The sequence below is a fragment of the Onychomys torridus genome, chromosome 1 (genome assembly GCF_903995425.1).
Source record: "Onychomys torridus chromosome 1, mOncTor1.1, whole genome shotgun sequence".
NCBI lineage: Eukaryota > Metazoa > Chordata > Mammalia > Rodentia > Cricetidae > Onychomys > Onychomys torridus.
In genome coordinates this window covers 870258-894847 of record NC_050443.1, presented here as the reverse complement: position 1 = coordinate 894847, position 24590 = coordinate 870258, and the positions used below count along the sequence as shown (strand labels likewise).

Sequence of the window (24590 nt, the reverse complement as noted above, 5' to 3'; positions counted from 1 at the left end):
TTTGAATGTATTGGTTGGGGGTTACAATTATCATTTTGGGGGCAGTCCCGGACAAGTCCCAGGATTTGTCCTTGAGCTGCCATGGGGGCTGGCTGGCTTTGAACGTACTGACTGTGGGGACTGGCCCAGTGGTCCAGGCTCTGTCCTTGAGCTGCTATGGACATAGTGAGGGGTCCCAGACAGTAAACACCTGGCTTTGAGCAGTCAGAGTATGTGCAGAAAGGGAGCTACTGCAAGGACTGTGTCCTTTGTTCATGACCCTCCCAGAAACTGCTTGCTCAAGTCTCAGGAAACTGAAATTGAGGCGTGGTCTCTGAGAGGAGACTGAGAAGCATGTTATGGCATTTGCTTGCTCCATTCAATTTCACTGTACACACATACAGAAGAAATTAAGTGTAGTTTACTATTATTAAATGAGTGCAATGTAAAAAATAAGTGTAAATAAATAAATAAGTGTAATTTGAGGTTGTAATGGAAAATATACACATCAAAAAAGAACCATAAATAGCACAGCACATTTGTAACCCAGCACTTGAGACTATGAGGAAAAGGATTATAAATTGTATTCTGTGCAGAATTCTGTGAGACCCTTCACAGAAACCTGCAAACATTTTGAATATGAAGAAGTATTTCACATAAAAAATGTAAAAAGGAATAAAGCAAACCCACATGTAAATTTGTGTTTCTTGTGTGTAATATTCAGCCATGTCTGCTAATTTGTCAGTTCCACTTGAAACAGACAAAGGTGAGTGAAAGGACCAAGCAGATGCCATAACAGGCTGCTCAGTCTTCTCTCAGAGATCAGGACTCAATTTCAGTTTCCTGAGACTTGAGCAAGCAGTTTCTGGGAGGGCCATGAACGAAGGACACAGTCCTTGCAGTAGCTCCCTTTCTGCACATACTCTGACTGCACAAAGTTCAGCCAGTTGTTTACTGTCTGGGACTACTCACTATGTCCATGGCAGCTCAAGGACAGAGCCTGGACCACTGAGCCAGCCCCAACAGTCAGTATGTGCAAAGCCAGCCAGCCCCCATGGCAGCTCAAGGACAAAGCCTGGGACTTGTCCCGGACAACCCCCAACCAATAAATTCAAAGATAACATACCATCACCCAATTAAAAGAGAACAGAAATAAAAACAAACCAATCCAAGTTCCACACGTGTAAAACTCCCAACCCCCCCCCAACCACCCTGAAGGGCTTGCAGTTTTAGCCTTTAAATAGCTAGCCACACAAAGAAAGAGCAACTCCTGCCTGCCTCACTGTATTGGGTGTAGGAATGAATGAGTTCCCTGTCTAGACTGGTAAACTCAAACAAAAAAACCTTGCTGTTGCATTGTGGAAATCCACGGTCTTCGGGGGTCTCTTTGAGGTCATGATCTGGACATAACAGTGAGGACAGATAAAACAGACAAAGAATTGATGGCAGAGTCTATGACCTGACCTAGACACAGCTTTGGGGAAGTCAGAGCCTGGGGCCAAAGGAGGGCACTTCCTCTTCCTGTGGGGCTGTTACTTTACAACCACCTCATGAATCCTGCCACACCCTGTGTCTCCTGTCCCTCCAGGCAGACTCTGTAGCTCTGCCAATGAGCACAGTTGCAGCCTCCAGGAGGAGATGCCATGACCTTCATCTTCACAGCCCTGCTCTGTCTAGGTGAGACGTGGAGATGGGGAGGGGATACTATGGTCTAGAATTGACCTTCACCTACACATCCCAGCACTTGTCCATCAGGAAATCCCAGGGTCTCAGGTGGGGGTCTGCAGAGGGGAAGACCTGCTCAAGCTTCAGGGACAAACCTCTCACAGGGAACTCTCTTCCAGGACTGACTCTGGGCCTGGGGACCTCAGTGCCAGCAGGTGAGTGAGTATCTGCAGATGCCCTGACCTTCACTTCCCATCATTCCTGCAGCCATGCCTGGGCAGTGAGGATGGAGAACAACACATGTGTGCTGACCCTGGGGATGGCTGGAGGGCTGGAGTTGGAGACTGCAATCTGATGGCTATCCTGAGTCCAAAATGTTCTTTTCCTTGTAGGGGCTCTCCCTAAGCCTGTCCTCACAGTACAACCAGACTCTGTGGTCTACTTGCAGACTACAGTGACCTTTTTATGTGAAGGGACCACAGGAGCCAAAGCATATGGACTCTATAAAGCGGAATATCGAAAACTAAAGCACATAGAGTTTCTCCAAAATCCTAAGGACAAGGCTGAATTCTCCATCTCAAACACAGACCACAAACATGCAGGACAATATCGTTGTCGGTATCAGACCAGTGATGGCCGGTGGTCAGAGTTCAGTGACTCCCTGGAGCTGGTGGTGACAGGTGAGAGGACACACAGGGTCCCCAGCCTCAGGCTTGACTGTCAAGAGGTGGTTCTCTTCACAGGGTTTCCTCCACCTCACAGCCATGGAGGATAAGGAGGCCTGAGACATTTCACTGATTCCTGTTTCTCTCCTAGGAGTCTACAGTAAACCCAGCCTGTCAGCCCAGCCCAGCCCTGAGGTGACTGAAGGAGGGAATGTCAACCTCCAGTGTGTCTCAGAGCAGCCATATCACAGGTTCGTTCTGACTAAGGAAGGACCTCAGAAGCTCTCCTGGACACTGGACTCAGAGTATAACTCCTATACCAGACAGTTCCAGGCCCTGTTCTCTGTGGGCCCTGTGACCTCCAGCCAAAGGTGGACATTCAGATGCTACAGCTTTCACAAAAACAGTCCACAGGTGTGGTCAGAACCTAGCGAACCCCTGGAACTCCTGGTCTCAGGTAAGGAACATTACCTAGGATGATGCTGAAATGATACATATGCCAGGGAGGTCTTGGTGTGTGGTGTATGTGAGAAGCCAGGGCTCCTGAGCCCTTTCACAACCGAGCACGGTAGAGAGTGGAACACAAGATACAGAATCCAAGGCAGACAGTGACTGCAAAGCCCAGGAGGTCCAGGAAATACATGAATCCATATGGGCCCTTCTGTTACTCTGGATCAGCTCATGTACCATCCACAACAGCTAGGGGACCCCAGAGAAGAGAGGGAGGAAGGGCTGCAGGAGCCAGAGCACTAGGGATGTCAGGAGAACTTTGCCCACAGACTCTACTAAGGAGGGATCATGAGGGCTCACAGAGACTGAGCAGGCAACCACAGAGCCTGCATGGCTCTGCCCTAGGCCCTCTGCACACACGCTGTGGTTGTTTACCTTGGTGTTTTGTTTTGTTTTGTTTTTTAGAGTTTCTCTGTGTAGCACTGGCTTCTCTGGAAGTGACTCTGTAGACCAGGCTGGTCTTGAACTCACAGAGATCTGCCTGTATCTCTCTCCTGAATGCTGGAATTAAAGGCATGCACCACTGCCTGGCTCATTTGGGATTTTTGTTAGACTCATGACAATAGGAATGGGGATGTTTCAGATTCTTTTTCCTGCAGGTGGAATCTTTCCCTCCTACTGGGTTGCCTTGTCCAGCCTCAATATGAGTGTGTGTGACTAGTCTTGTTGCATGCTGTTATTCTGTGTTCAGTTAATATCACTGGAAAACCTGTTCTTTCTGAAAGGAAACAGAGGAGCAGTGGATCTGGGGGAAATGGAAAACGGGGAGGCTGCTGTCAGGATGTATAGTATGAGAGAAAAATAAGTTAAAAAGAAAAAAGAGCCATCCACAACTGTGACTTTCTCTGTGTCACATTCAGACAGACCAAACGTCTTCTCCCCTACTTCCTTGCAGGGACCCTCCACAAACCCACCATCGAGGCTGAGCCAGGCTCTGTGGTCGCCTCACAAAGCCCCATGACCATTTGGTGTCAGGGGAGCCCGGATGCAGAAATATATATTCTGCATAAAGAGGGAAGCCAGAAACCCTTGGACACACAGTCCCCAGAGAAGCCTGAGAACAAGGCCAAGTTCTCCATCCCTTCAGTGACACAGCAACATGTAGGACAATATCGCTGTTACTGTTACAGCTCAGCTGGCTGGTGTGAGCGCAGTGACACCCTGGAACTGGTGTTGACAGGTAAGGAGACAGTCAGGGTCTCAGCCCCAGGTTCTGCTCTCAGGAATAATCCCTTACCACAGAGTAGCCCTGGAGAACATGGTGGCTGTGTGAGCCCATGGAACTGTCTGCCTCTTTCTCCCCTAGGAATCTACCACTACAAACCGAGCCTGACAGCCCTACCCAGTCCTGTGGTGACTTTAGGAGAGAACATGACCCTCCAGTGTGTCTCCCCGGAGGCATATAATAAACTTGTTCTCACCAAGGAAGATCAGAAGTTCCTCAGCTCTCTGAACTCACAGTATATATACCATATTGGGCAGTGGCAGGCCTTGTTCTCTATAGATCATGTCACACCAGACCACAGAGGGACATTCAGATGTTATGGTTACTACAGCCATACTCCACACTTGTGGTCAGTACCCAGTGTACCCCAGAAAATACACATCTCAGGTGAGTCAGCCCCATCATTGACCAATCATGTTGTCCCACTGGGTAGTTTGGGTAAAGAGTGGTTGAGGGCCAAGTGGTGGTGGCACACACCTTTAATCCCAGCACTTGGGTCACAGAGGCAGGCAGTTCCAGAAAAGGATTCAAAGCTACACAGAGAAACCCTGTCTCGAAACCCCCTCCCAAAAAAACAAAGTGGCTGAAGCCGAGCCCCACTGCTGGGGAGAAGCAGTGACATGTGCATGGCGGGAAGGGAGGGGACAAGTGTTTGTATAAACCAGCCCCTCAATCCCTAGCCTGTCACCTTCCCTCTAGGCCTGTCCAAGAAGCCCTCCTTGCTGACTCACCAAGGCCATATCCTGCACCCTGGGAAGAGCCTCACCCTGCAGTGTTGCTCTGACATCAACTATGACAGATTTGCTCTGTACAAGGTGGGGGGAGCTGACCTCACCCAACATAGTGTCCAGTGGACCCAGGCTGGTTTCTCTTCGTCCAACTTCACACTGGGACCTATGAGCAGCTCTACTGGAGGCCAGTACAGATGCTATGGTTCAAACAACCTCTCCTCTGAGTGGTCAGCCTCCAGTGACCCCCTGGACATCCTGATCACAGGTGAGGAATTAAATAGATTCCCTCAGGTACCTAACCTCTGCTTGGGCTCTCATGGGGGAGTTAAGGAGGTGATGGCTGGGATGAGGAACAGGAATCTTATTCAGAAACAGATGCAGAGGCAGGAGAACAGGACAGGGGCTAAGTCAGAGAAAAGAGACAGATTCCCAGGTGCTCAGGGCAGACCCAGGTGAGGTGTCAACTCAGAACACTGAAGGCAGCCTCTCATCATCCTTATTCTCTTTAGGACAGCTTCCTTTCAGCCCTTCCCTCTCAGTGAAGCCTAACTCCACAGTACACTCTGGAGACAACGTGACCATGCTGTGTCAGTCAACATACAAAGTGGACACTTTCATTCTGTCCAAGGAGGGAGCAGACCACCAACCCCAGCGACTAAAGTCTGAAGCTTGGGAGTTCCAGGCAGAATTCTCCATGAGTGCTGTGACCTCTGACCTCTCGGGCACCTACAGGTGCTATGGATCTCAAGACTCATCTCCCTATCTGCTGACACAAGCCAGTGGCCCTGTGGAGCTCACTGTCTCAGGTGAGGTGACCCTGGACTCTCACGGTGACTTCCAGTCCAAACCCCAGGAGAGCCTTTGACTTGGGTGGTATTAAGGGGAGAATAGGAAGGTTAGCCAGAGTCACTTTCCCTGACAGAGAAGTGGAGGCCAGAAGCAGGATTTCCTCAAGTAATGTCCACTCCATCCTCTATTGCAATCTAGGTTTGGGGTAGACAGCATGAAGATATTGGGGAGGTTACAGGACAGTGAGCAGAGAGAAGCCCCTGGGTTAGCATCTAACCCTCACCCCCTCTTGTTCTCTTTCCTAGGACCCATTGGAGCCCCCAGCCCACCAACCTCCATGTCCTTGCCAACATCTGGTGAGTATGAGGCACCTCAGTGCAGGAGTGTGCTCCATCCCCACGCTGCCTCACAGCTCTTACCCACTGAAGTCCTCATTTCTCTGTCACTTTAGCTTGTGAATGAGGGAGGCAAACAGAGATCCCAACAGAGACCCCAAAGACTCAGGACTTAGAAGTTTGGATGCAGAAAGGTGGCATCCAGAATGTTCTGGCTCAGGCTGGAGGATGGGGCAAGTGGGTGAGGTGGAGAGCAGGGATCTAGGATATTTGCCTCCCAACCCTGCCTCTAAGGCCCTGAGAACAAACCTCTCAACTGCATGGAGTCAGGCCCCAGAGGGCTAATAAGGTGGGGCCCAGATGGGCAATAGCTAGTTATGGGCTCTATACAGCTGCTTCTGGAGATGCTGACTTGGACCAGACTATCCCTTTCTGGACTGGCTGAGTAAAAAGCGGAGAAGCCTAGTCTACATGTCTAAATTTTTTTCAGGGCTGGCCTTGGCTAAGACCTCTCATGACAGGAGACCTTCAGAACCTGATTCTGCAGTGGGTCTGTCCCACAGTGGTAGTGACCTGTACAAGGTGGGGCACAGGGCCATGGCAGGGCATTCAGGCTCCTTCCCTCCAACTCATGAGGCTCAGCTCAGGTGGAAAGAAAAGAGATGGAAGAGTCCCTGGGTTCGACTCCCAGGTCTGCCACTTCCAGTCATGTGATCTGAGGCAGGTGAACTCTGGGGACAGAAAAAGAGACAATTCCTGTTGCATGATTGTGAGGATGGGAGGTGATGAGTGCAAACACCAAACATGCGTCTGTCACACAGAAGGTACTCAGTTAAGCAGCCACATTCCCCACTCATCACATCCCTTGTGTCTCAGGACTGGAAGGGTACCTGAAGGCTCTGGTTGGAGTCTCTGTGGCCTTCCTCCTGTTCCTCTTCATCCTCATCTTCCTCCTTCTCCGACGAAGGCATCAGGGAAAATTCAGGAAGGATGGTGAGTACGGTGTGGGTGACCTGGGTCTCAGGTTCCTCTGTGAAGAGCCAAGCAGGGGATCAGGACGCCAGCCCCAGGGAACCTCAGGCTGGTCCTGGGTAGTTCATAAACACTTGCAGATCTCAGACCAGAAAGATCGTGATCTCAGAACCTGTGCAATGTCAGGGGTTCTGTGAGCTTCACCATGTCCTGGGACATTTGCACACTCACCCATGGTGTAAAGGTCCCTTCCTTCCTTCCTTCTTTCCTTCCCTGTACATGCCTGGAGAGAGAGGGGAAGCTGAGACTCTTCTCTCTCTTGCAGCCCAGAAAGTTACAGAATTGCAACTTCCTGCAGGAGCTGCAGAGCCTGTAACCAGAGACAGAGGCTCCCAGAAGAGGTAACTCATGACCAGAGACATAGACCCCCACCTGCCCGACACAACTCACTGCCAACTGACATCTTCTTGTCTCTCCAGATCCAACCCAGCTGCTGCCAACCAGGAGGAAAACCTTTGTGAGAGAAAGAGGGTCCTAGGGAGGGAGATGTGTGAGGACTCAGCATTGCAGGGGTGATGGAGAGGCTTTTGGGTCTTTGCTATTTTGGTCTGAACTTCTCACTGTAGACTCTGGATATCACAACACTCCCCTATCCTCTGTCCGCTCCTGGGGCAATACAGAAAACTAAGGGTCAGAGTCATCCCTAGACTCTGCTCAGGAGACATTCTGTTTGTTCTTCTAACAGATGCTTCAGTGGAGGACACACAGCCTGAGGATGGTGCCAAGCTGGACAGTTGGGTGAGGTCCCTGTCCTTATCTGCAGAGCTAAGAATTTAGGGCCTATTTTAATCGGGGGGGGGGGCTTCTTTCTTCGCCCTCTCTTGGCCCTCAGAAGCAATCACAGCTGACCACTCCCTTCTGCAAGTACCTGCCTCCTGTGTGTTGTAGCCTCACTTTCTCTTGGTTTTCCAGAATCATGTGTCTCATCACTCCTGTCTATTTTCTGGCTCCTTGGCATCTGTCTGGTTGTCTTCTGAGGGGGCAGTCTGGATGAGAAAGCCCATGGAAACATCTAAGGGACTAGCAGCTGCAGGCAGGAACCAAAGGGACTTGGGCAGAAACGTGGGGTTTTGTTTTGTGTGTGTGGATGTCTTACATGTATGTCTCTGCACCACATGCCTGCATGGAGCTCCCAGGGGACAGAAGAGAGTGTCAGATAGCACAGAATGAGAGTTACACATCAATATAGGTTGCCATGTGAGTTCTGGGAACTAAACCTGGATCCTCTGCAGTAGTAGGCATTGCTCTTAACCACAGAACCATCTCTCCAGCCCCCAGAAATGTGTTTTCAGGAAGATGGACTATGTGGGACAGCCAAGACAGTTAGAATGTCAAGATAAGATGCCAGAACTGTAGGAAGCCCCAGAAGATCCCAACAGGGATGCTGTCATCTAAATGGGTCACTCTTGCCATGCTGGGGAAACCTGGCCAGAGCTCCCCAGGGGAACAGGGAGACACTGTCTGTCCCTCACTACTTCCCTGATGCAGAGACCAGCTGAGGAAGACCCCCAGGGAGAGTCATATGCCCAGGTGAAAGGCTCTAGGCTCAGGAGGGCAGGAGCTGCCCTACCTTCTGTCATGTCAGGAGAAGTCCTGGACACCAAAGATGGACAAACAGAAGATGACAGAGAGATGGACAGTCTGGCGGGTCCTGTCCTCCCCAGGACTTCAGCATCCCCCAAGTCAAGCATAAACCTTCTCACTCTCTCCCACTCCAGGCTGCTGAATCCAAGGAGCCCCAGGATGTGACCTATGCCCAGCTGTGCACCAAGTCACTCAGACAGGGGAGAGCTGCACCTCCTCCCTCCCAGGCAGGGGAAGCCCCAGAGGAACCCACTGTATATGCTGCTCTGGCAGTCACTCGACAGGGTTCTGTTCCCAGGAACAAGGAGCAATGACCCTCTGCCTGCCAGGAGACCGAACAGAGACATCCAAGGGGTTCTGTGAACTTTGGGGAACCTGATTGCATTTTAACTAACATCATACATTTTGGAAATAAAGCAGATTTCTCGATAATCACATGAAATGAGAAACTAAATAGAAGGGAATGGTTTCACACTGAGTACTAGTTCCAATGATATCACTCATCAAAGCCATGAAATGAGAAACTTACACGCTTGGTTGCACAGATCCATAATCCCAACCCCTGGGAGGCTGAGGCAGGAGAATTGCCTTTGTTTTGTGGTTATCTTGGCATACCTACTGAATTTCATGCCAGCCTGGGCTATAGAGTGAGACATGTTTCAGACATAAACCACCAAAGGCCAGGGTGGAGGTAGACACCTGGAATGGCAGCACTTTGTAGGTGTGGACAGTAGGATCAAGAAGTGAAGGTCATCTTCACCTACACAGCACAGGAGTAAGAGGCCAGCCTGGAACACATGTGACACTGTTATAAAATAAATAGGCCAAGCATGGTGGTGCATGCCTTCAATCTCAGCACTTAGGAGGTGCAATCAGGCACGTCTGAGTCTGACACCAGCTGGTCTAATAGGAATTTTCAGGATAGCCAGGGCTACATAGAGAAACCTTGTCTCAAAGAAAAGTTGAATAAAACAGGGCCAGTGAGATGGCTTGGCCAGTAAAGGCACTTGCCACCAAGCCTGATATCCTAAGTTCAATCAGCAGGAATAGGGGAAGGAGAAAACAGACTCCCACAACTTGTTCTCTGACCTCCACCTAAGTCCTTGGTGTTCCCCCACACCCAAGAAATAAATAAAACAATTTAAAATATAAACTAACCATTATACATGAAAGCTGGGTATGGCATTGTAGGCCTGTAAACCCAAAAAGGCTGGTCTCAAACCTGCTGTCCTCCTGCCTCGGATCCCAGTGTGTACAACCATATATTCACTTTATTTTCTTAAAAGTTTATTGTGTTTTGTGTTTGTATGCTTATGTGTCTGTGTGTTTTTATGCCATGTGTATAAAGACGCCCATGGAGGCCAGAGTGGACACTGGAGCTGGAGTTACGGTTGTTTGTGAGCTACATGCTGTGGGTGCTGGGAACTGAACTCAGGTCCTCAGGAAGAGCAGTGCATGCTGTTAATCACAGGGCCACCTTTCCAGCCTCCCTACATTCACTAAAAATGTAGTAACAGTAGAGCCCTATGAACAATTTTATACCATCAAATTCGGAGCTGTACATAGAATGCACAGATCCTTTGATGTCAGTAAGTTATTTCATTGCTCAAAATAAATAAAAAATCTGAGTGACTTCCCACACAGTGAACACAATGTCACTAGAAAAGTTCTCCTTTGGAAATTCACTTTCTGGAAGCTGGTGATTTTTTCCAAGTGTTTGTGTATTTGAAATAAAGACATTCTGAAACTAGAGAAAGAGGAAATATAGCCCAACATAGTTCATCAAACCAGAAGTGAGGGATTCTGGGTGGACATTAGTTATCTTGGGAAAATTTAGTTATCTTGAAGAAATTTGGGCCATCACTAACCTCAGTACTTCTTTGTCAACATTCACAGCCTCAGAGATCCAGGATCACACATCTTTTCTTCCCCTCCCTCTCATGTGTCATTTTCCATTTTAATAAATTGCTGCATTCACTATGGCCGAAGTTTCTCTCTGTTGGACTAGAAACAAAGAAGTTGCCTACATATCAAAAAAATGAGTAAAGTCAGGGCCCAGAATTCAAAGTTACTCTGCCTATGATGTCACAAACTCTCTTTATGACCCCCACCCTTTCAGTGTTCGACACATGTTCTTCATGGAGTTTCTCTTGAAATATAAAGCCAGTGTTACCACACTGGTGGAATAAGGACTGTGTCACCAGACAGTGTGGGCAGGACTTTCACGGTGTTTTCTTAACACGAATCTCTGATCTGTAGCATTTGCTGACAACTATAAACATCCCCATCAAAGAAACCTTCACACCAGCAAAGCAGCATCACAGGTGTGAGGGTGAGGAATGTTGCATTAAAATTGATGCATTTTATTTTCCAATGTCTAGTTCTCATATATGTAAAAGCAAATGGTATGCTGATCAATCATCCCAGATTGACCTTGCTAGGAAGACTTATCATACAATGATTCATAATTTCTACATAGACAATCATGTCATAGTCAAACTATCATAGTGGTATTTATTTTTCTCTCTCCTTTATAATCCATACTTCTGCTTCTATCTTCACTAAGTCTTCAAGTACAAAGCCGAAAATGTGTGAAGGGAGGTGACTCTTAACTTCTTCAGGATTTAAAGAAAACTTCTGTTTTCTCACCATTCAGTATGATGCTATCTTGGGTGATTTGGTACATAAACTGTGGAGGAAATCTGTGTCTAATTCCCTGTGACTGTCCATGATGAATGACTGTGGGACACTGACAAATGCTGACTCCTCATCAGAAACTGTCTCCATTTCATACGTTTTTAATTTTAACCTTGTTACTATCATCAATAACATATAATTTTGAATGTTGAATGGGATTTACATGACTGAGTAAATTCTACTATTCATGAGGTGTTCTTTTTATTTTATAACACATTCTCATGTCTAGCATCAGGATATCACCTAAAGAATTCACATTTAGTAAAAGCTTTTCATGATGGTAAAATTATAGAATACTTAGCAAAGTCTCATGAATATGATGTCACAGATTACTTGCTCTTCAGGACTGTCTCTACAGGGTGCAGGAATGATATTTTTGTAGTTATTGCAGCAGTGTTCGTGGGAGATTTTATCCTATAATTTATTTCTTTTCTTGACTCACAGTTAGGTGATGCTGGGCTTACAGCATGATTGAGGTTACACATTCCATTCTCTAGACCTGAGTGTCCAGTGATTTAGGTAGTCTGTAGTCAGTTCCTCAACTCTAACTGAGCAGATTGTTTTGTTGTGTTATGTCTTTTGTTTTCTCAAGACAAGGTCTCTATGCAGAGCCCTAGCTGTTCTGAAACTCACTATGTAGGCATGGTTGGTCTTAATCTCACAGATATCCATCTTCCCCTGCCTCAAAAGTGCTAATTTAAAAGGATGAGCCACCAGAACTAGCAGGTGAGCAGATCTTAAGAGACTACACTTGTCCATAACATTAATATTCCACCTCCCTCTGTACTCATGGAAAATTTTACCTGGTCTGGTCCTGTCATACTTTCATCTGAATCCAGTAAGCCCATGGAGGGAGGAGATATATCCTGGTTCTGTGATGTCTAGGATGAATCTAGAAATTGATACTCTGATACTTACTTCATTGGAGGTCAATGGAAGAGGTACAAGGAGCTGGAATGCCACATGACACCACCCAGCCCAGATGAACTAAGGTCCTCTCTGAGCACCCCAAGTTTACAGGAAGCCATGCAACATGATGAGGGGAACCGGTTGCTAACTGAAGCATGAGCAGAATCTATTGTCTCTGCCTCAGGGGACAAATGGTTTTCCTAACATCAACCATTACCAGTACTTAGTAACACTTTAGACACTTCTGCATGAAGCTGTGGGAGGAGGAATGAGCAACACCAAAGTGAACCAGAAGAGAAAGGGCTGGATAGATCCAGCAAAGATGCCCAGTATTTGTGAAAATACAGAACCTGCTCCTATACCTAAGTCAGCGAACGACATGCTGGCATCAGGGAATGGAAGTGACCATGTCAGGAGTCCCAAACTTTGCTGCCATGTGTTGTCCTCTGAGAGGGTAGCATCAGATTCTGATTTCTCTTAGCATCATTAAGCAAGAAAGTACCCTACAGACATATCTAAAGTGTAATCTGATCAAAGTACATCATCAGTTAAGTTCTCAGTTTCCCAAGTGACTTTAGTCTACTTCAAGATGACAAAAACTAATCATTCCACTCTCCCACCCCATTTCATATCCTCAGAAATAAGAATCCATATATGAATCCTTTGATGTCATGTGACTACTTGATTCTCACACTGACCCTGAAAGAGAGGTCATTGCCCTCAATATGCACCAAATAATGGCAGAGGGATATTATTACCAGCTTCAGTTTGAAAGTCTGCAAATGATATTCCTGCACATTACAGAGCAGCCAGAGAATATTCTCCCCCTGAGCATTAGTGCTGTGGGAATTGAGAAAGGATCTGCAGTCTTATATCATGAACTGTGGCCCAGATTGAAAAAGAACAGTGGGAAAAACCCCAGTGAGGAAGTTTGGAAGAAGAGAAAGGAGTAGGAAAGGCTTCCTGTGACAGAAATGAAGAAGTTAGAGGAATAAGAAACTTTTCAGTTACAAACCACAAGCCCAGGCAAAGAGGGAAGTCAGCTTCCCCAGTGAGTCTTCTGGGGCTTGCATAACTCTTTCTGTATCTTCTGTGTCACTATCTGTGATGGCCATGTTTGATACTCCAATCAACCTCTACAGTAAAGATCCTTCTTAATTTTCCCCATCCTTCCATTCTCATTCTGATACTAATCAGATCTCTGTGAGTTCGAGGCCAAACTGGGCTACAGAGTGAGTTCCAGAAAAGGCACAATATATATATTGCTTTGCCTAAACATTTGACTATTAAAAGTGGGGGAAAAAACATCATATCCATTTGCACAAGGCTAAGATAGAGTCACAGCACCCTATGAGATTTCCACATTTCAAAACAATTGATGGTCTTCCCTGATGGGTAAGAACTCCTAAGTGTGTCTTACACTCTGGTCAGGCCAGGAACCCACTCATCTTCAATGCAGCCTCACCCTTGACTCACTTGACTTCTACTGTTAGAGACACTGAATTTCTCCTACTTAGCTCTCTCGTGTGTAGAAAGCAGCCACTATTTTGTCCATCATTTGCACCCTTGCAAATATGTCTTCTTCAGTCTAAGGAAGGAACAAGTTGGTGACACCAGTCACTCTCTGTCCTGGGACTAAGTAGATGTGACATGTTCTCAGTGGTAAATAATCACTACATGGGTATTAGAAGAAAGGAGCAATTCTTGCACTAAATAGAGTTCTGGAAAGAAGAGTTTGTCTCCACATGAACTGTAGTCATGTGCTCAGTGTGTTTCCATGGCTTTACAAGCCTTGGGAAAGCAACAGCCTGCATTTTCACAAAAGCATCTTCAAGACCAGGAAGATTCAAGTGAGGCAGATTCATTCCCCTCCTCCCTGCACCAAGGCTGAGCAAAGTGTCTCAGCATAAGCCCTAGGTTACAAAAAGTCAGCCCATGCACCAAGAACAGGTCCTGGTCCCACTGCCTGGGGGCCTCCTAAACAGTTCAAGCTAATAGACTGTCTCACTTATCCAGAGAGCCTGATTCAGTTGGGGGCTCCTCAGCTATTGGTTCACAATAGACCTTGCCTTGGAGGAGGTGGAAATGGGGGGTGGATTGGAGAGGAAGGCTGGGGGTTGGGAGGAGGACAGGGGAATACATGGCTGATATGTAAAATTAAATTAATTATAAAATAAAAATATTTAATGAAAAAAGACCAGAAAGGTAACTAATTGTAATAAGAAGTCAAGTGAAATCTAAACAGACAGATTAAAGAAATGAAGGACATATGTGCAGAGATTCTAAGACAGAAGGAGCAACCACCTCTCCAACACTGGAGATATTTGCGTCCCCTCAGACCAGGGAAAGAGACACTTGGGTGAGAGTATGTTCTGACTGTGGGAGCATCTGGATTTACCTTTGCTTTCACTGCTTCAGAGAAAGCATTAGAAAGAAGATAGTTTGTTCCCAACATGTATCTCTCCCTCCCATCATGTCCTACGGGCCTTTAAATTTCTAAAACTCTTGCTTAAGAACCAGGAGTTTCCTTCAGCACCCTCCTTCTTGGGACTCCCCAGAGAGCAGAACTCATGGGTCTCTAAACATGATCAAATCAATGGTGGGACTAAATACCTGAGATGATGTTACCATCATCACACTCAGAGAAACACATTCTGCCCATGACTAGCTCAGCACATAAACCAACCAATCCCTGAGCAGGAAAACAACCAATCCCTGAACATGAAATCCAGCCAGTCCTTGAGGCGGGTAACTCCCTTAACAGAGGGGAGCAGAAAAATAACAACTTTCACCAGAGCAGGAGCAGAACTGCTACATATCTTTAGGTAACTCCCTTAGCAGAGTAGAGCAGAAAAGTAATGTCTCTCCCTGAAAGGAGCAGAACTGCTACATTCCTGTGGGGAAACATCCCCCACAAGAACAGAGGTGTAAATACTCCAGAGAAGCTAGGAAATAATGGAGACCCTAAGGAGGATGTATGGATCACCTTGGGAAGGGGAAACAGAGATCTCCATGAATAAACTGGGGATGAGGAGGGGTAATGGTGGGGAGGGGATGAAGGATGAGAACATGAGGGAACAGGATGCTCGAGCCTGGGAGAGATGGAGTAGGAGAACAATGAAAGATATGTTGATAGAGGGAGACATTATAGGGTAAAGGAGAAACGTGGTCTGAGGGAAATTCCCAGGAATCCACAAGGATGACCCCAGATTAGACTACTAACAATAGTGGTTAGGGTTCCTGAACTGGCTTTCCCTGGTAATCAGATTGGTGACTACCCTAATTGTAATCAGAGCCTTCATCCAGTAACTGAGGGAAGCAGATGCAAAGATCCACAGCCAGCCTCCAGGAGTCCAGTCAGTGGGAAGAAGGATTATATGAACAAGGGAGGATCAAGATCATGATGAGGAAACCTACAGAGACAACTGAACTAAGTTCATAGGAATTCACGTCCTTTAGACCAATAGCTGTGGAAACTGCATGGGACCAGACTAGACCCTCTGCATACAGAGACAGTTGTATAGCTGGGTCTGTTTGAGGGGCCCCTGGCAGTGTGATCAGGATCTATTCATCCCCGGTGCATGAGCTGGTTTTCTATATTCCGTTACCTATGGTCGGACATCTTACTCACATTTGATGAAGCAGGGAGGAGCTTGGACCTGCCTCAACTGAATGTACCAGGCTTAGCTATCCTACCATGGGAAAACTTACCCTTTTGGAGAAAGGGATGAGAGGTGAGTCAGGGGGTGGAAAGTGGGGGTAGGGAAAGAGGGAGGAAAAATGAGAGGGGGAATCTGTGATTGATATATAAAATGAATTAAAAATTTTAAAAGACCAGAGGTGTAGGTATTGCCTGGTTTATGCCATCCATAATACCTTTTTCTTCTGAGCTGTAGATATAACCTGGCTTCTGATATCCAGAATACTTTTCCCTTGAAAGCTTAGTTATTGCCTGTCTTCCAATGGCAAAGATTCTCTTCTCTTTAGAGATATAGGTATCTCGTGGCTTCTGATAGCCAGGATATCTTTCCCTTCAGAGTTGTAAAACTTACAAACATACCTGAGATGTGTACTTCCAGGGGTTCACTGGGCTTAGACCACATATAGGGACTATTTTGTAGCCATAACATCTAAACTTTATACTACACCTGGTTGCCGCAGAACCCATATGGAAAAGAGCCTAGAACTGCCCAAGAGAGATGCTGTGAGTCCAGTGGCCTGGAGAATGCCCCATCTTCATGGTCAGAATGAACCTGTCATATCTCTCCCATGAGACACATTGGAGTGTCATGCTCCTTCTTGAGGCCACCACAGAGCTGGACAGGGCTGACAGTCTATCTGACAGGGCTGAAGAAGAATCCTACCAAGAGGAAAGCAGCATGTTACATGTGCTCATACAGCCTACCTCATTTGCCTATGAGAGGAAAATACCCTTGAGAACAGACTGTTAGTTATTTGGCGCTAGAAACATGTCCCGAACACAACAAGACCACGAAAGAGTTTTATTAAAGAGGATAGAGGTGACAGGCCTGGATGAAGCACATGTGGGTGAGGAGAGAAGGGGCTCATGTAAAATGGCGCTGGCCTTTTAAAGGTTGGGCCGCGCATGCGTACAGGGACTCCTGTGTGTACTCTACGCATGCGCGTAGATTACATGGCTGCGCGCGCGCTTTACGCAACCACGTAAGGCCAGAGTCCCGGTCCCGCGAGATGTCTGACCCGGAGATGGCTATTCTACACCGGAAATAGTTAGGCGGTCCCCCGGGCAAGCCCAACCGTGTAAACATGTGATTGTCTATCATTCCCGACTCTCATGTTTTTTAAAAAAGAAAAAAATGTGGATAGATGGGTATGGGACGCCGTTTCTCTCAAAGACTGCTTCAGGCTGAATGGTGGACGTTGATTGGTTTTGGGGGGAGATGGGGAAGCCGTCTCCTGAAGTTCTGGGATGAAATCCTGTAGCTGTGTCCATCCTCCAAGGTGTGACTGATCCTAGGATGAGATCCTGTAGCTGTCCATCCTCCATGGTGCGGCTGGGAACCTTCTATCTGATAAAACACTGGTGACATAAAAGCTTAGACAAAAGATTTATTATTATTTTGTTTTGGAGTTGACATTTATCTGAGGTAGATCTGGTCTGTCTGGTTGGAGACATGTTAAGGGTGGCTGTGATGTTTAAGTACTCTGGTTGGTTTTTTATCTGAGACAAGCCTCATTTGAGGTGGTTTATTTAAGGCACCTGTTTGTTTTGCTAGTTTAGCGTTTGGGAAACACAGGTGATTAGTTACTGAGTATTGAACAGTGACAAACTGTTATAACCTTACCGCCTGGATATTTCGACGGTCCCTTTTGCCTCCGGCTCTGTGTGGCCCTAGTTGGGAAAGGCAAGGGTGATACCTTACTCCTCTGAAATTGGTGACAAGGCAGTGGATCCCGGTGTCCTCTGGAACTTGAGAGTGCAAGGCCCTGTTTGTTTTACTGTATATGAGGAGAGGTTTTTCTGGGATGGAGGTGAGATAAAGGGTTTTAGATGAGACAGATGGACCCAATGAGGAAAGCCCTCGAGTTTAGCAGCTGTAGGAGTCACAAGAATTACCTTGAAGGGTCCCTGCCATTTAGGGGAAAGGGGTGAAGGGCGCTGGCCTGGAGGAAAGAGAAGAACCTGATCCCCGATGTGGATTGGAGGTGGACAATGATTGTCACATGGCTGAGGTAATGACCAGTCTGCGTAGCTCCATAGGATGGACCTTAGGTGACATAAGAGAGGAGTTAACAGGCTATCTGGAACAGCTGGAGGGTTGGATAAAAGACCTGGTGCTAGAACTGGTCTTCCATACATTAGTTCAAACGGAGAAATTGAAAGAGGCTTTTTAGGAAGAGCCCTGAGCCTGAGAAGAGCTAGAGGCAATAATCTTACCCAGTCGAGGTGAAGCTCCTGTGACATCTTAGTAAGAATGGTTTTTAAAGACCGGTTGGTACGTTCCACCTTTCCTGAGGATTGAGGACGATATGGAATATGAAAATGCCAAGGAATGTTAAGAGCCTTAGCTAGTGTCTGAGAAATCTGAGAGGTGAACTCTGGGCCATTGTCGGACTGAAGGGAAGCAGGAACCCCAAACCGAGGAATAATTTCTTGGAAAAGGAGGTCTGCAACTGTCTGAGCCCGCTTATTAGAAACCGGATATGCCTCCACCCAATTTGAAAATGAGTCTACCATCACGAGGAGATATTTAATTTTTCTGACGGTGGGCATATGGGTAAAATCGAGCTGCCAGTCAGTCCCTGGAAGGGAACCTCTAGCCTGGTGGGTGGGAAAAGGCTGACTCCTATACTTCGTATTGGGATCTGTTTTTTGGCAGATCTCACAAGAGGCAGTAATAGTTCTTAAGAGCTGTAAGTCCTCAGAAGTGGGCTGTAAGTGAGCCTTTACGAATTGGGACAGAGCAAGATTATTAGGATGAAAGAGCTGGTGTAGGTAGGAGAGAATTTGCTTAGTGTCAGGAGTTCCCTGTGAGGGTGTAGGCTGTACTGTATGGATTCCCTGTGGTGGGTGAGGTGAGACTTGACCCTGGAGGGCCGCTGTCCTGGCTGCCTGGTCAGCTCGGTTGTTTCCTCTAGAGATGATAGAGCTATCGGTCCGATGAGACCGGCAGTGGACAATTCCTATAGCCTTAGGGAGGTGGGAGGCCTCCAGCATGGCCATTATTTGGCCTGAGTTAGATATGGATCCCCCTTTTGTTGTGAGAAGGCCACGCTCCCTCCAAATAGCAGCATGGGACAGGAGGATATGAAAAGCATATTTGGAATCTGTGTAAACATTTAGAGATTGTCCCTGTGCCAATTGGAAGGCACGGGTGAGAGCTATCAGCTCAGCCTGTTGGTTAGTGGTGTGTGTGGGTAATGCCTGTGCTTCTATTATCTCAGTATCTGACACTATGGCATAACCCGCCTTACGGGTCCCTTCGTATAAAAAGGAGCTGCCATCTGTGTACCAGGTATAAGTGGCCTGGGGCAATGTGCCTTCCTGTATGTGTGAAGGGTGAGGTAACAGTTCCTCTAAGGCTTCAGTGCAGGAATGAGAAGGAGAATAGTCAGCAGTAGGTTGAGGGAGGAGGCTTGAAATATTAAGAGGTGGGCAAGTCTGGAAAGTAAGTGTGGCATCCTCTAGTAATGCCACCTGGAGAGAAAGAACCCTGGAAGGAGGTAAAGTGTGTAAGCCTTTATAAGTCAAGAGATGGGACAGATTGTGGTGAGACAAGACAGTAATAGGTGACCCAAAGCTTAGCTTCTTTGACTCCCGAATAAGGAGCTCTGCAGCTGCTAGGGCATGGATGCACGGCGCCCAGCCCTGACTGGTAAGGTCTAACTTCTTTGACAGATAGGCTACAGGTGCAAAGGAGGGTCCCAGCTGATGACCTAGAGTTCCCAGGGCAAATCCCTCCTTTTCTGTTACATAGAGGGAGAAGGGACGGGTCAGGTCTGGAAGATGAAGTGCTGGGGCCTGAAGAAGAGCCTGCTGGAGCCTCTGAAAAGGTTTAGTGACAGGATGGAGGAGGGGCTCATGTGGCGAGCCCTGAGCTGCCTCGTATAAGGGGCGAGCAAGGAGAGAAAAAGATGGAACCCACGACCGTAGGAAGCCAGCTATTCCTAGGAAAGACAGAATCTCTTGTTTAGTAGAAGGGACTGTAAGAGACTGGATTAGACGCTTCCTGTCTACAGTAATAGCCTTGTGGGTTGGAGTAATAGTTAGACCCAAATAGGTGACCTGGGGAGTTGACAGCTGAACTTTAGAAGGTGATACCCTGTAACCTCGGCTGGATAAGAAGTTTAGGAGGGCAGAGGTGTTAGTTTGGCTAACCTGTAAGGATGGGCTACAGAGTAAAATATCATCTACATATTGTATTAGTTTAGAGCCAGGGAGAGACAGAGAGAGCAGGTCAGAGGCCAGAGCTTGACCAAATAGATGTGGGCTGTCTCTGAATCCCTGTGGCAGAACAGTCCAGGTCAGCTGTGTGGACAGGTGAGTATCAGGGTCAGTCCAGGTGAAAGCAAAGATATTTTGAGACTGAGCACTGAGAGGGATAGAAAAGAAAGCATCCTTGAGATCTAGAACGGAAAAGTGAGAGGTTCCTGAAGGGATGGTGGACAGGAGAGTATAAGGGTTAGGCACTACAGGGTGGAGGGGGACCACTGCAGAGTTAATGAGCCGGAGGTCTTGAACCAGGCGGTAGGTTCCATTAGATTTTTTAACTGCAAGTATAGGGGTGTTAAAGGGTGAAGAGGTTGGGCGGAGCAGTTTTTTCCTGAGAAGGTCAGAAATGATAGGCTTAAGACCCCTTAGACTCTGGAGCGAGAGAGGGTACTGAGCTTGGGTGATATATCTGGTAGGGTTTTGTAGCTGAATAATAATAGGCTGATGGTGTCTAGCAATAGAAGGGTTCTGGGTATCCCAGACTTTTGGGTCTACCTGAGAGGCTGGCAAGGGAAAAGAATTGTTAGAGTCAGTAGAGTGAGTGGCTAGGAGAAGGAGAAGAGGAGCTGCTGGTGCGTCTGGGACAAGGCGAATGTGTGGAGCGAAAGAAATGGACGCTCCTACCTTAGCTAGAAGATCCCTTCCCATTAAAGGTACGGGGCAGCTTGGCACCACTAAGAATGTGTGTGTGAGAGGGATGCCTCTGAAAATGCAGTTGAGTGGTGGTGTCTGGTGAGGTAGGTAAGGCTGTCCCCCAACCCCGACAATAGGGAGACGAGAAAGAGAGGTAGGCCCCCAAAACTCTCTCAAGACAGAGTAGGTAGCTCCGGTGTCCAAAAGGAATGAGATGGGGCACCCATTTACTTTTATTACTACCCTAGGTTCCCTGTGTGAGATGGGAGTGGCCGGGGCGGAAACCGGGCAGCTTCAGTCGTCGCTGTAAGCCAAGCCTACAAAGTCAGCCGGAGGGTGGTCTTTGTCTGGCGTTCCTATGTCGCTTGGGACATTAGGACAGTCAGCTGACCGGTGACCCCTTTGGCAACATTTTGGACAAGGCCTTGTCGGTGCCCTCCGTTGGGCAATGGTGCAGGCCCGGGCCCAATGGCCTTCCTTCCCACATTTGAAACAGGGACCAGACGGCTTTCGGGGAGCCGGTCGGGTAGTGTTTGCCAGCATCTGGTAATGTTTTTTTTGAGCTTTCTCATCTCTCCCATGGTACACCTTAAATGCTATCGCCAGCATATCTGCCTGTGGGGTCAGAGGGCCATTCTCTAAACGTTTAAGTTTATCCCTAATGTCGGGGAAGCTCTGTGAAACAAAGTGGGTCATTAGGAGCTGCCTGCCCTCAGGGCTTTCTGGGTCTAAGCTAGTGAACTGAAGTAGAGCCTTGGTGAGCCGCTCTAGGAAGTGAGATGGGTTTTCGTCCTTATCTTGAATTATCATTTTTAGTTTTTCATAGTTTACTGGTTTTAGGGCAGCCTTACGGAGGCCTGTCAGGAGACAGGTGATAAACCTATCTCTGGCCAGGATTCCACGCTGAGTATTATAATCCCAGTGTGGTTCCTGGTCAGGAACCGCCTCAGCTCCTGGAGGATGTGAGGGGTTGGTCTGGTGAACTTCGTCTGCATGAGTTCTAGCCTGTTCCCATACTCGCCTGCGCTCCTCCGGGAGTAGATTATTGGAAAGTATCATATATATGTCATGAAAAGTGAGACTATAGGATTGAGTTATATATTGAAACTGTTTAATAAAGGAAGCAGAATTAGAAGTATAAGAACCCAGCTTAGCTTCTATTTGAGAGAGTTCTGCGAGAGAAAATGGAACATGAACCTTAATTAGTCCATCCACACCAGCCACCTCTCGCAAAGGGAGAACAGTGGATGGATTTGGATGGCTGGAATCCGGCACTTTAGCAGTTCGAGAGCGTGTAGTAGGCGGAGTGAAAGTTGGAGCCAGAGCAGGGCCTCTGGAAACAGCCGCTGCCGAGGAAGAATCAGCTTTAGAGGAAGAAGAATCCAGAAGGGGAGCTGAAGGAACAGACACCCTAGGAGTAGGAGCCGGAGGTCGGATAGGTGGAGGTTCATTAGCAGGATCTAGAGTTAGAGATCCCGGAGCCAGAGGGTCATCAGGTTCAGGCATAGCTAGGAGCACATGAGCAGGAGAGAAGGAGTCTAGAAGAGAAGGCTTAGCACTGAGGAAGAGGAAGCCAATGACATAGGGTAACTCTTTCCATTTGCCTGTTCGCTGGCAGAAATTAGATAACTCCCGTAAAATATCGGGATCTAAGGAGCCGCTCGGCGGCCATTTTTTATTATTTTCTAAAGCATATTTGGGCCATTTTTTAGTACATAGACAGATAAGCTTAGGAATCCTTAAGTAAGGCATTAAGGTAAGAGGTTTCAAAGCCTCAAGAAGGCAGCCTAAAGGAGAATTAGGGCTAATTGAATTGGAAGCCTTATTTCCCATGTCCGCAGCCGAGAGGCAAAAAATAAAAAATTAAAAAAACAAAACGTGATCTAGAGGTCCGATTTTGGGCGTCCCCAAATATCGAACGTAGATCTGTACGGGCACAAGCCGCCTTATCAGCTCGTCAGCCGATAAGCGGGGGCCTGGTCGAGTGAAGGAAGGCCTCCCCAGGAGCCTGTCTCACGGTCAGCCACCCCGTCGGGTGCGAAGACCGTGCCGGCTTCACACGATCCCCGGAACGCACCTCACGGTGGTGGTCCCTTCGCGAAATATCTCAAGCTGCAGACGTGGGAAGTGGCTGGAAATCCGGCCCGCGATGGGGGCCAGCCGTGGCCAGTAAAGGCCGTGGCTGGGGGTTCCCCGGTCTCAAGAATAACCAGTGAGGCGCCAGACGCTCAACGGTCGGTCGATCTCACGGTTTACGGTGGCCAAAAAAAAAAGGGGAAAACTCACCAATCAGTAGCGGTGTTGCATGTGGATTTGTGCGACCAGGCAAATGGAGTGATCTGTCGCGAACGGAGCAGAGTTTCCGGCGTGTGTAGCGCAGTTTACGTCCCGGTTCCCGGGTTTCCAGGCGCAGAGCGCCCGGAAGCGCCCGCTTTTGCACGGCACCAAAATGTTAGTTATTTGGCGCTAGAAACATGTCACGAACACAACAAGACCACGAAAGAGTTTTATTAAAGAGGATAGAGGTGACAGGCCTGGATGAAGCACACGTGGGTGAGGAGAGAAGGGGCTCATGTAAAATGGCGCTGGCCTTTTAAAGGTTGGGCCGCGCATGCGTACAGGGACTCCTGTGTGTACTCTACGCATGCGCGTAGATTACATGGCTGCGCGCGCGCTTTACGCAACCACGTAAGGCCAGAGTCCCGGTCCCGCGAGATGTCTGACCCGGAGATGGCTATTCTACACCGGAAATAGTTAGGCGGTCCCCCGGGCAAGCCCAACCGTGTAAACATGTGATTGTCTATCACAGACCCCTTTCATGAAGTTAGGGACTTGATCAGGAACCTAATATGTCCTGTTTTCTGTCCCCACCACCAGACGGGAAGACACAGAGTGTAGTCTTTAGATGGTAGGATCTCCCTCCTGTCACAGGCTGCCATTACATCAGCCTAATAGGAAGAGGAATTGCCTTCTTTGGTTTCCCAAATATTTCAGCTCAAGAAGACTCTAGATTATTATTTTTAGAAAGAGTTTCATGAAACACAGGCAGTAATCAAACTCATGATGGCCTTCCCTCTGCCTCCTATGTGCTGGAATTATGGGCCAGTGATGAGCTAGTCTTTTCTTGGTGAAGGGGTTAGTTTTATTTTATTTATTTTATTTATATTTATGAAAGGTCAATTAGTATCTGTTTAATGTCCACGTCACTGAAGAAACGATTTTCCCCAGCAACCTTTAACTGTCTGTCTGCTATCTGTCTTTAGGGACATGCATCATCTCCTGTGATTCTACATGAAGAAATACCTTAATGGGCCCAATCTTATATGCATCACCTCTAGGCCATCATAGGGATTAGGAGTTCAAGAAGGCAAGTGTCATCCCTTACCTAAAGGACAGCATCCCACAGCTGGGAAAAATGCATATTGATGCTTCAGGGCAGATGCAAAGCAGAGAGAGAGAGAGACTAAGCACATAATTTTGCAGCTCACATGGAGCTTCTATCCTGGAGGTGAGCATAGAGGAGATACACAAGGAGATAGGAAGGGAAATGGGGCTCTTCTTGTGGCACTCTGGTTTTATGTTTCCTTTGCCAAGTTGTATCCTGTAGGTACCTCCTCTACTTCCTATTAACACAACTCAACTCATCTCTAAAGAAGCAACTTTCTCACCTGCCCTGGCCAGCAGGGTTTCAACGGGGGGGGGGGGGGGGGGGGGGGGGGGGGGGGGGGGGGGGGGGGGGGGCGACCCACCTGTGGAAGAGAATGAAAGGGAAGGCCAACACAAGAGACAGCAGCAAGACAGTATTCTGATCAAGCCACCAAACTTTATTTCTCTCCACATGGCTTATATAGCATAAGGGGGGAA

The 24590-nt window shown here is 47.6% G+C and overlaps 1 protein-coding gene across 1 annotated transcript; it reads left to right on the top strand.

Moving 5' to 3' along the window:
* Positions 1-1603: 1603 nt before the first annotated feature.
* Positions 1604-8879, top strand: LOC118582827 (leukocyte immunoglobulin-like receptor subfamily B member 3). The gene is made up of 14 exons (XM_036185944.1): positions 1604-1656; positions 1824-1859; positions 2037-2324; positions 2461-2766; positions 3715-3999; positions 4126-4431; positions 4744-5040; positions 5285-5581; positions 5870-5920; positions 6776-6892; positions 7197-7272; positions 7351-7388; positions 7617-7669; positions 8650-8879. The coding sequence occupies exons 1-14, from the start codon at positions 1623-1625 to the stop codon at positions 8827-8829; spliced, it is 2364 nt and encodes a 787-aa protein (XP_036041837.1). The 5' UTR covers positions 1604-1622; the 3' UTR covers positions 8830-8879.
* The last annotated feature ends 15711 nt before the right edge of the window (positions 8880-24590 follow it).

What these genes read in the sequence shown, in the direction of transcription:
- LOC118582827 (XM_036185944.1), top strand. Translation starts at nt 1,623, where the DNA reads ATGACCTTCATCTTCACAGCCCTGCTCTGTCTAG. An exon ending in CCAGAAAATACACATCTCAG is followed by an intron (nt 4,432 to 4,743) that starts GTGAGTCAGCCC and finishes CCTTCCCTCTAG; the next exon opens with GCCTGTCCAAGAAGCCCTCC. An exon ending in CCTGGACATCCTGATCACAG is followed by an intron (nt 5,041 to 5,284) that starts GTGAGGAATTAA and finishes TATTCTCTTTAG; the next exon opens with GACAGCTTCCTTTCAGCCCT.